This window comes from Callithrix jacchus, chromosome 22 (genome assembly GCF_049354715.1).
Source record: "Callithrix jacchus isolate 240 chromosome 22, calJac240_pri, whole genome shotgun sequence".
Taxonomy (NCBI): domain Eukaryota; kingdom Metazoa; phylum Chordata; class Mammalia; order Primates; family Cebidae; genus Callithrix; species Callithrix jacchus.
This window is the reverse complement of record NC_133523.1, coordinates 49,933,585-49,946,097: the sequence shown is the minus strand read 5'-3', so window position 1 is coordinate 49,946,097 and position 12,513 is coordinate 49,933,585. Positions and strand designations below refer to the sequence as shown.

The 12,513-nt window shown below is 43.0% G+C and overlaps 1 protein-coding gene across 1 annotated transcript in view; it reads right to left on the bottom strand.

The window, feature by feature from the left end:
• Window positions 1-302: 302 nt before the first annotated feature.
• The window catches only part of ZNF264 (zinc finger protein 264), a 31,642-nt gene continuing 19,431 nt past the window's right edge, over window positions 303-12,513 (bottom strand). The window contains 1 exon segment of the mRNA NM_001270904.1: window positions 303-10,915. Coding sequence (NP_001257833.1) covers window positions 9,288-10,915 — 1,628 coding nt within the window. The 3' untranslated portion in view covers window positions 303-9,287.

Below are 12,513 nucleotides of genomic sequence, written 5' to 3'. Positions count from 1 at the left end.
AGTATTTCTTCCTGGAGCAGTTTAGGTGAGAGCACACCTGTAAGATGCGTAACATGCCTGTGGCAAATAAATAAGAAAATTTTAACACTCAAAACCCAAGGACACTACTGAGCATCCAGAGACACTCCAGCTTCCCACAACTGAGAAAGCAAAGGCCATGGTGAGGCGAGCATGACCAAGAGGCGTGCTGTGCTATTCCCACAAGCCAGAGTCTCAGAGGCCTCCAGGACCCCTCTGCAGAGAACCTCTTGGCTTGAGTCAGCTGCTCTACTCGTCCCAAGTAGAACTCAGACAATCCATGATTCCAGTAACATACTCTTTAATCCCAAGTCATCTGCATTTAATAATGTAGAAATTATTATAAGCGTGTATTATTTAAATCTCTCCCCATTGAAGCCATGAACTAGTCTTAAAAGCAGCAACAACAGGATGACAGATTGTATACATATATACTATAGAAATACACATGGATCTGGCAGCAACATCTTTACAGAAGTGAACAAAAGGAGTACCTGCGATTCACAGCACTTGTAGCCATATTTATGTATTCATACACAATATGAATATTGTGTGCATATATATAGCTCGAAGCGGTACACACACACACACACACACACACACACAGCAGGCTAGGTCCTTTCTTACAAGACTTTCTCTGTACCTTGTCATAGCTAAATTAAACCTCTAGGCTAGGTTGTTCATAAGTTCCACTGCAACTTAGGATTTTCTTTCTCCTCTTAACAAAACTGAGGAAAGGAGAATTTTTTTTTTTTTTTTTTTTTGAGACAGAGTCTCACTTTGTCACCCAGGCTGGAGTTCAGTGGTACGATCTCGGCTCACTGTAACCTCCGCCTCCCGGGTTCAAGCGATTCTACTGCCTCAGCCACCCGAGGTCCTGGGACTATAGGTATGTAGCACCATGCCCGGCTCATTTTTGTATTTTTGTAGATACTGGGTTTCACCATGTTGGCCAGGCTGGGCTCAAACTCCTGATCTCAGATGATTCACCTGCCTTGGCCTCCAAAGTGCTGGGGTTACAAGCCACCTTACATGGTCTGGATTTATTACAATCATTACATAAGCCGTCACCACAGTCATGACCATTATTTTTTTGCTGAAAAAAATTATTTGCTTAATGTTAACATAAATTTGACTTACACAGTTTTTTAGTACCATTTAAGTCACTGTAGAAAAGTTAAAACAGCAGATGGGAGGCTGCTATCCTTTGAGTTTGCAAGGTTCGCCCCTGCTGGAGCGTGGGACCTTCGATTTCGGGAGCTTTACTACTGCTCCACCCAAAACAGCAGTAGCTCAGTGCCCTGTGTTTAGGTGCTATTCAACAAGGCACATCCTGTGTGACTTCACTGAAACAACACTCAAAAGATTGTGCCTGGTTTTCTCGGAATTTCAGCCTTTCCCTTACAATTTGCCTTGTATTCTTTTGCTGTAGTAAATCTTAGCTGTTGAGTATGACAGAATGCTGAGTCCCAGGTCTTCTCAGCCAACTGTCAAGACAGTCATTCATAACAATTTCTAAAATCATGTACAGCTGTCCAGAAAAGCCCAGGTAGATTCTCTTTGAGGTCAAGGAATGCTATATCTGGTGCCACCTATATGCACAGCTTCGTGGCAAACATTCTGAGAGAGAACCAAAAATTGCAATAAAGGCCAGGTGCAGTAGCTCATGCCTGTAATCCAGCACTTTGGGAGGCCGAGGCAGGTGGATCACCTGAGGTCAGGAGTGCGAGACCAGCCTGGCCAACATGGTGAAACCGTGTGTCTACAAAAAAATAAAATCAGCCGGGCATGGTGGCTACTTGAGAGGCTGAGTGGGGGAGAACTGCTTCAACTTGGGGGAGGGGGGTGGAGGTCGCAGTGAACTGAGACTGCAACACTGCACTTCAGTCTGGGTGGCATAGTGAGACTCCCATCTCAAACCACCACCACCACAACGAACTTGCAATAAAAATACTTTGCTGTGTGTGGCCATTTACCAAAGCACACACATACATGGGGGGTCTATTAAAAAAAGGTGGAATGAACAGAATGGGGCTGAGACTGGATGCGGGGACGAGGGAAGAAAAGATGGGTGCGATGTGTCTGCCCTGGGCAACAAAGTTCAACTGTGGGAAACTCAGCCTGATCTTCAAACACTCGTAAACCCAATGCACATCTGACCGCTTCTCTACTTATCCTTAGACCCAGACGGACACTGTTTTCTACAAAATCACAACACACATCGCACCCATTGAACAGTGGGTTTGGTTTACCTTCCTCAAGTTGAAGAAACGGCCGAGATGTGTTGTCAAATGAAGATCGTAGACTACAGCGCTGTTGAATCAACTTTAGTAAAAATCATGACCAGAAGGCAATTCCCAGCCTATGAGGAGCAGTCAGGTGGTTAAAGACATGAATTCTGAAGCCAGTCTGTGGCCTCCAGTCCCTAAACCCAAACTTCCTAATTGTGTAACCCTGGGAAGTTCTTTTTTCATGACCTTGCCAACTCTTTCTTGTAACTTGGAAAAATTCTTTTTTTTTTTTTAAGATGGGGTTTCACCCTGATGGCCAGGCTGGTCTTGAGCTCCTGACCTCAGGTGATCCACCCACCTCGGCCTCCCAAAGTGCTAGGATTACAGGTGTGAGCCACCGCGCCCGGCCAGGAAAATTATTAACCTGAGTCTATCTATACTCTGATCTGTAAAATGGAGGAAACAGCATTACCTACTGCACAGAGATGCTGTAAATGTTAAAAGAGCTGATGCATATAAAACATTCACAACAACGTCTGATACACAGCGACACTACTTTTGCATGCTCTTATAATTGTGGTGCATCCCCACAGACAGGGCCATGGCCACATGGCACACACATACAGGCTCAGTGTTTGTAAATACAGAGAAAGTGTAGAAACATGGCCAGCGGGTCACAGACATGAGAAACATCTGGTCTGGAGACATGGATTTGGGGAAATTCTGTAGATTATTGATGTAAAGTGTCTTCAGCAGGAATCATCTCATTCACAGAGCTTACGGCAAGTAAAAAAGCCACAACCAATGATGGATTCTGGGAAACAAAAATGTTTAAGAGTTGGAAGGAAGGGCCGGGCACAGTGGCTCACGCCTGTAATCCTAGCACTTTGGGAGGCCAAGATGGGTGAATCACCTGAGGTCAGGAGTTCAAGACCAGCCTGGCCATCATGGGGAAACCCCATGAAAAAAAAAAAAAAAAAAAAAAAAAGTTGGAAGGAAGATACAGACCCTCTGGAGGAGAAAGACAGCAACTGGCAGAAGCCAGGAAAGAACCTTCAGGTCAGAGGGGTGGTCGGCAGTACAAAGGTCTAATAAGGCAGTAAAAGGACAAATGATGGAAGCTCTTCTGTAGCTGCCCATGGAGTAAAAGAAATGAGAATGGCGGGGAACAGGTAGTGTGCTTCTGCAGGAGACAGAAGAAAGAGGGAGGCTGATGGGCAAGCAATGTGGAAACCGTTTGGGGATGAGGACAGAGACTTGAACACAGATACAGAGTAACGGGGAAAAATCTAGTTGTTACAGACAAGTTGAAGACTAAGCGAGGAAGTAAGCAGAGGAGCCTAGAAACAACTGGGCAGGAAGTGGGAAAGTGTGTCCGATAAAAGGCAAGAGGGATCCCGGAAAAGAAGTGACTCCTTCCTGAGGATACAACACGGCTTAGGCAGCTAGGGCATTTTACAAACGTTCCACGGACAACACGACTCTCAACAATCTGCACATCACCCTCAGTTGTAAGAGCTGTTCATAGAAATCTTTGTGAGGCACGACTGAGGAGACTGCAGGCTTTCTATTCCCCCAGAGAGTTTAACATTTCTATTCAAATGTCAAGACAAACCACCACAGAACCATGACTTTGGAATACGATTGTCTATTCTCTGAGAGTCTTTCTTTGGCAATAAAAACGAAGCAAAGAAATAGAAGGTGTACAAAAGAACGAAATGGAAATTAAACTGGAAAATACAAAACCAAGATGAAAAATCACGGGAGAAACGCAACAGATTAGGTGTGACAAAGGAAACAATCAGTGAGGACCACGGACCGTCAACAGAAATTAATTAATATTAACGACAGAGAAAACAGAATGGAAAACGAAGAAAGACGAAAGCCTGAAGGACCCATGGGAGTGTAAAAAAAGATCTGCCATTCATGTTATTCAAGTCCCTAAAAAAGACAAGACGGGGTGTGAAAAAAATATTTGAAGAAATAGGAGTTGAAAATCCCCCAAAGTTAGCAAAAGGCATAATCCTATAGATTAAAAAGCTGGGCAGGCATCAGGGAACACCAAGTAAGATACACTCAAAAAATTCCACGCCACGCACATCATAGTCGAACTTCTGAACACTACGGACAATGAAAAACACGCTGGATGAAGCTCAACAGAACTGATGCATTGCCAAATAGGGAATGATTATCTGAATGGTAGTAGATTTCTTATATTAAACCATAACGGACAGAACAGAGAGACATGTTTCTCAAGTATTAAAAGAAAACTGTAATCCCAGCACTCTGGGAGGCCGAGGCGGGTGGATCACGAGGTCAAGAGATCGAGACCATCCTGGTCAACATGGTGAAACCCCGTCTCTACTAAAAATACAAAAAATTAGCTGGGCATGGTGGCGCGTGCCTGTAGTCCCAGCTACTCGGGAGGCTGAGGCAGGAGAATTGCCTGAACCCAGGAGGCGGAGGTTGCGGTGAGCCGAGATCGCACCATTGCACTCCAGCCTGGGTAACGAGTGAAACTCCGTCTCAAAAAAAAAAAAAAAAACAACACAACTGAGGACTCTACACCCCACACATATATTCTTTGGGAATGAAGCAAACATAAAGATACCTTTAGAGGAAGGAAAACAAGGAACAGTTGTTACCCTAGAAAAAAGGCCACAGTAAGTTCAGTACACAGTGTGTAACGGAAAGGAAATGTTAATAGAAGAAGGCTTGGGACTTCAAGAAGGAAGAATGAATGATGGAATGGGTAAACAGGTCGAGACAATGCTCCTCACGACCTTTTGTAAAATACGCGAGAGATAAAGCAAAAATTACATCACGCACCATAGTGCTCAATTTTTGAAGAGGAATTACTTAAGATAGTTACATTAAGAGGTAGGGTAAAGGAACCCAGGAAGTGCTAAACTGTGGATACTTACATCAGCAATTACAATATTACAACTGTACCCGTGATAAAGTTGTCAAATTGCTGATAACTTACTAAACTGTCGTGTTATAGATTTACAGTGCAATGGTAGGACAGTCACTAAAAAATGCAGATATATGTAGTCCCTGACTTACGATGGTTCCACTTATTACTTGACTTTACGTGGTGCAAATGCTTCATGCACTCAGAAGAAGCCATACTTGAATTTTTATTCGAAATTCTTTGCAGTAATTTTATTATGAAATAGGCCTTGTGTTAGATGATTTTACCCAACGGCAGGCTAATGTAAATTTTCTGAGAGTGTTGAAGGCAAGATCGGCTATGATGTTTGGTAGGGTAGGTGTATTAAATACATATTTGACTTAATATTTTCAACTTGTAATGGATATTTTGGGATATAACCCCATCACAAGTCAAGGAGCATCTACACTAAAAACACTACGCATATATCAAATCAAACTCTAAGGAAAAAGATGAACTAGCCTACAGGAAGGTAAGTAAACAACCCCAAATAACAAGGAGAGGGATAATAAAACAAAAAAGCACACGAAAATCACTTAAGGGCAGCCTTAAGCCCTAAAATATCACTAGTCATTTTAATTTAACTGATTTCAATATACCAATTAAGAGAGAAATATGCAAAATGCATGGCCTTGAGTATATGCTGTTCAAAGAAACTGACTTCATAAGTAATGAAACAGAAAAGGTTTAAAATACAATGAAGAAATATTAACCATGCAAACATTAATCAAAATATGCAGGAGTCACTATAAAAATATCAGCTGAAGTACTGACAAGACTATTAAAAGGCAAAAAAAGGACATGAGTAAGGATAAAAGAGTCAATTTACCATGAAGATTTGGCGGATCTACATGTATATGTACCAAATAATAGAGCTTTGAACTTTGCGCAACGAAAAGTGACAGAACTTCGAAGAGCAACACACAACACACTCCCACAATTATGTTCAGGACTTTTTTTTTTTTTGAGACAGAGTCTCACTCTGTTGCCCAGGCTGGAGTACAATGGCATGATCTTGGCTCACTACAACCTCCACCTCCTAGGTTCAAGCAATCCTCCTGCCTCAGCCCCTCCTCAGTAGCTGGGATTACAGGCATGCGCCACCATGCCTGGCTAATTTTGTATTTTTAGTAGAGACAGGGTTTTGCCATGTTGGCCAGGCTGGTCTCAAACTCCTGACCTAAGGTGATCCGCCTGCTTCGGCCTCCCAAAGTGTTGGCATTACAGGCGTCAGCCACCACATCCAGCCTATGTTCAGGACTTGAACACCAGTCTTAGCAAATGACAGAAATGTTAGACAGAAAATCAGCAAGGACACAGCTGACCTGACTAACAATGAGCAGGATCATACAGACATTTGTAGAAACTCGATCCAGTAACAGCAGAACGCCCATTCCTTTCAAGCAGCCATGTGGAACAAGACAGACCCTATCCTGGGTCATAAAAAATGTTAACACATTTAAATGGTCAGATCAAATATGGAACGAATGAGAAAACAGTAACAAATACACTGAACACTAGAAAATTAAACATACTATTAAATAATTCATGGCTTAGAGAGAATGTTTTTAAAAATATAAATATTAGAATTGAGTAAAATGTAACAGAAACATATTAAAACTTGTGGGATTAAACTAATTGTGACGTTAGGAAAATTTATAGAATGTAATGCTTACATTAAAAAAGCAAAAAAAACTCAAATAAATAATCTAAAAACCCACTTTGGGAAAACTTACAAAGAGCCAAATACAACCAAACCAAGTGGAAGAATATAATACGGATCAAAGCAGAAATCAAAGAAATCAAGAACAGAAAGAGACAAATCGAGAATATAAAGTGCTAGTTCTCTGAGGTGAGAGATGAAGCAAAAATTACACCTTTCAGCACGGTGCACAATAGAACTGATTCATGTCTAAGAAGACTCACGACCACGGAGAGAGCACACGCATTTCAGATATCAAAAATAAAATGATGTAAGTACAGATCCCGCTGTCCAAACAGTAAGGGAATGCTACAAGAATATTTCCTCAACAGAACACAAACAAAGGGAATAATGTCAAATGATACATAAAAACAATTATACGCTACGAACAAGTCTGGCTCAATATTCAAAACTCTATCAAAGCAGTACATTCTACCACTGGGATGTGGAAGGAAAGTGGCATGACGCTATCAATCAGTGGAGAGAAAGCACTGAACGCAATTCGGCACTCATTCACGGCAACACAGAAACTCAAAACACTGTGAACACAGGACATTTTTAATACTTACAGAGAACATATGCTTTACAAGACTTACATTATACTTTATGATTAAAAACTGAACATGCTGGGCACAGTGGCTCATGCCTGTAATCCCAGCACTTTGGGAGACCCAGGCAAGCAGACTGCTTGAACCCAGGAGTTTGAGATCAGCCTGGGAATCATGGTGAAACGCTGTCTTTACAAAAAAATACCAAAATTAGCCAGGCGTGATGGTGCATGCCTGTAGTACCAGCTACTGAGGGTTGGTAGAGGCTGAGGTGCAGGGATCACTTGAGCCTGGGAAGTCAGGGCTGTGGTGAGACAAGATCGTGCCACTGCGCTCCAGCCTGGGTGACAAAGTGAGATCCTGTCTCAAAGAAAACAACTGAACGTTTTCCTCATAATACCAGGAACCAGGTAAGGATGGCCTTTCTCATCACTCCTATTCAACATTATAACCAAAGTCCCAGCTTGTGCAACGCAAGAAGACCAACAAAAAGGAAATAAGGAGTATACAGATAGGATGAAAGATAAAAAATGGTCTATATTTGCAGATAACGTTTCTATATAGAAAATTCCAAGGATTCTGTCAAAAGAAATTGCTAAAAATAAGTGGACTTACCAAGGTTGGAGGGTAGCAAAACAATGTCCAAAAAATTATATTTGTGTATACTACCAAAAATTGTGTGCAACTCAAAGTTTAAACATCAGTGGCAGTTACAATCACTCAGATTCCACACACAAACGAAAAAGCAGCACAGGATGCAGATTTTACCAAAAATGCATAGGGATGTATAAGCTGAAACTTTTAACTTAATGAAATACTTTGAGGAACGAGACCTGCTGAACTCATCAACTACAAGGCTCAACAGAGTGAAGACACCAATTCTTAACAGATTAGTCCGCAGATTTAATTTCGTTTCTGTGAAAATCTGAGCAAGATGGTTTTGTAAATATGTACAAACTGATTCTAAAAACTAGACGGAATGTCAAAGGAACTAAAAACGCTAAGTCGATTTTAAATAGGAGCAAAAAAGGATCACTTTACTCAATTAAAAAATTGACCAATGGTGGGGCGTGGTGGCTCATGCCTATAATCCAAGCACTCTGGAGGCCAACACAGGCAGATCACCTGAGGTTGGGAGTTCAAGAACAGCCTGACCAACATGGTGAAACCCCGTCTTAAAAAAAAAAAAAAAAAAAAAAATGACCACTGACATTTTGAGCTAAATAATTTTTTTTAAATTTAACAAAAATTTACCATATAGCTACAGTAATGAAGTTAACCAAAAGATGGGCATCAAGAAAAAGCCTGAGTGCTAAGACACGTAACCTCACTGATTTAAATGTTGGGTGTTTCATGGTTCAAGCCCCCTAAACTGTCACAGAGTTATGCTTCTCAAGAGTAAGTACTATCGGGAACACAGCAGATGTGCGATCCAAGTTTGCAGACTTGTCCTAAACTCACTCTTCTGACACTGGATAGCAATAAATGTATATACAAGACACAAAAAGGGTCAAGGCCCTTTACCTTGAAACACTTCCCTTCCCCCAAATACACTAAGGAATCTAGGACAAAGCGCTGCAGGCTTGGCAGAGAAGTCTAAAAAGATGTGTGCTTGCATTTCATTTTTTTCTATGTTTCCTCCTCCTTCTAAAAAATAATTCCTGAGATAACATTGCACTGTAAACTACGGAGAAAGATGCAGCTGAAGGTTTTCCTGTGTGCACAGTAACCACCAGGTCTCTCTCCAGGATAAATTATCAGATGGAGAATAAGGCTCTAGACGGAATGAATTTGACTCTTCAGATACACGTCATGTTCAGCAACAGAAGGTTTTCTCACAGTGAAGACACTTGTGGGGTTACTCTTTGGTATGGTTGGTCAGATGTAGAGGAAGATGTTTCCTCTGGCAAAATATTTGCCTCAGTGGTGACATTCAAAAAGTCCTTCCCTAAAAGAAGTTCTCGAAGGGTAACTGAGGTCTGCCCACTTGTGAAAGGTCTTCCCACATCTGTTACACTGATAGGATTCCTCCCAGTGTGCATCCTTTGATGCTGAGTGAGGGATGAGCTGCGACTGAAGGCCTTTCCACATTCACTGCACTTATAGGGCTTCTCTCCAGTGTGGATGATGGAGTGTCGAATGAGGTTTGTGCTCCAGCAGAAAGATTTCCCACACTCAACACATTCATAGGGCTTCTCTCCACTATGAATCCGCTTGTGCCTTGTGAGGCCTGACATGCGAGTAAAAGCCTTTCCACACTCCACGCACTCATAGGGCTTCTCCCCAGTGTGGATGCTGAAATGTCGAATGAGGTCCTTCCGATTGCTAAAGGCTTTCCCACATTCTTTGCACTCAAAAGGTTTTTCTCCAGTGTGGGCCCTTTTATGCAAGATAAAAGTAGAGCAGTGGGTGAAGGCCTTTCCACACTCACTGCACACGAAAGGCTTCTCCCCAGTGTGAATTCGCTGGTGCCTCTTGAGGTATGACCGGTGGTTGAAAGCCTTCCCACACTCGAGGCACTCAAAGGGCTTCTCCCCAGTGTGGATGACATAGTGGTGAATAAGGGCTGCGCTCTCCAAGAAGACCTTCCCACATTCACTGCACTCATAGGGCTTCTCCCCTGTATGAGTCTGCTGGTGCCACATGAGGTATGACCTGTGTTTGAAGACCTTGCCACACTCCAAGCACTCGTAGGGATTCTCACCACTGTGGACAACATAGTGCCGAAGAAAGCCTGGCCTATGTCGAAAGACTTGCCCACACTCTGTGCACACAAAGGATTTTTCTCCAGTGTGTCTCCTGTTGTGCAGGACAAAATTGGAGCGGTGGGTGAAGGCCTTTCCGCATTCACTGCACTTGTAAGGCTTCTCTCCACTGTGAATCCGCTGGTGCTGAGTAAGGTATGACTTCCGGTTAAAGGCCTTTCCACACTCCATGCACTCATAGGGCCTCTCCCCAGTGTGGATCATGTGGTGCTGCAGGAGATGTGTGCTCTTAATAAAGGTTTTCCCACATTCTGTGCATTCATAGGGCTTCACTCCAGAGTGAATTTTCTCATGTCCAGCAAGGAGGTGTTTCTTGTTAAATACTTTTCCACATTCACTGCATTTAAAGGTATTTTCCTCTTCCTGAATCATGGGACCTTTACCTGATTCACATGAGTTATGGCTATGGACTGTATCTGCCGGAGGGACTTGCTCCTGTCCAACCCTTGAACACACACCGTCAGCTGTCCCCACACCATCACATTCAGGGCTCATCTTCCCAGGAAGTTTCTGCTGGGGATCTATTCCTGGTATGGAGTGTCTTTCCTGCATTTCTGATAGCCCATCCTGATCCTTGGCTTGCCCCAACTGGGAGTCCACTGAGTTTCCTTGTGTCAGTTGTCCCTGAAGTGAGATTCCCTCTGACAAAGCTGGATCACAAGTAGTAGGTTCTGTGGTCTTCGGCTTTCCTTTGTCACCTGGAAGAAATCCAGTTCCCCAAAGGGCCTGTTAGTAATGGACACCATGGAAAGAAGAATATTACCATTTCTGTAAAAAAGCACAGATAAAAATATTGGTTCTGTGTCTCAAATTCTTGGGTTTGCAATTCTTTCTGTTCTGGCCCCTGGACTCGGGATACCCTGAAAGGGAGACCTAGTGGGGAGGGGCTGGCTGAGGAGACCGTGAGTTTGTAGTGGGGCTTCAGTTACACACTGGACCTGGGTGGACAGGGTAACGATTATACTGTGCATGGTAAGTTTCCTTTAAGCAATAAGCAAGGACGTTCTGTGTCACCACAAGAACAAGAGGAAGGAGCACCTCATGAGCCCACATGGAAGACAGGAAGTAAGCGACAAAAATTAATTCCCAAAAAGTAGTATGCTTGCTGTGTGAAGTCATGGAAAGTAACCTGTAAACAATTCCAAAATGTTTTTACTCATGGTGGGACCCAACGGCCCTAACTGACAGTTTATGTAAACGGGTAACTCATTATGGATCCCTCCACAGTTTATCCTGAAGAGATGACTCAGGCCACAGCAGAACACTAAACCACGTGATCAGAAGCTTGGGGCTTAATGTAACATCAACGCTCAGTCTCTGGAAAGGATGACATGCTGGAAACTGAGCCACACAAGTGATCACACAATCAACCGTGGTTATGTAATGACGCTTCAGTACAATTCTGGGCAATGGAGAGCTGGTGAGTGTCCTGGGTTGGCAACACTCTAAGCTCATATGCCAGACTGGGGCAGAGTGAGCTCCTGAAGAAACGGGGACTTTGTGTTGGGAACCTTTCCAACTTCACATTCTGTGTCATTTCTAATTTGTTCCTTTTGTCTGTAATAAACATGACTGTAACTAAAATAGGTTTTAGGAGTTCTGTGAGTCTTTTTAGCCAATTAGTAAACCTGACAGTGGCTTTGGGATCCAAACTTGTAGTCGGTGTCAGAAGAGCTGGACAGACCTGGTAGTTTTAGAGGACTGTGTCCTTAACCTTGAGTTCAGCTGATCCTGGTTAGGAAGAAATCAGAGTTTTCCCATAAGGAGTGCTCGACGAAGTGAGTCCTATGCTTGTGAAGAAGAGCTGCCATAAAGAGAAAGTGGGAAGGACACTGTAGTCTTAGGAGACAATACAAAGAAACTGCAGGATGGTATGGATGACAATCCAGGGACAGAGGGGAAACTGACTGTCATGATTCTGAGCTGGGTGACAGTGAAGGTCATGTGACTAATGCTACTATCAATCCAGGGCTCATGAGAAAAGAGGTAAGAGGACCTGGCTTGACACACACATATGCCCAGGAACAGCCTGGTAAAAAGAGTAGCACCATACACATCATCAATGGCCAGGCTGCTGTGTTTGGTGCTGCTCTTTTCATCTCAGCCTCCCAAAGCCTGTAATCCCACTGCTTTGGGAGGCCAAGATGGGCAGATTACTCGAGCCCAGAAGTTCAAGACCACTCAGAAACACAGCAAGCCCCCATCTCTATAAAAAAATTTTTAAAAACAAAACCAGAAGCACATTAGCCAGGCATGGTGGGGCAAACTACCCTGTCTCTTAAAAACAAACAAAAAA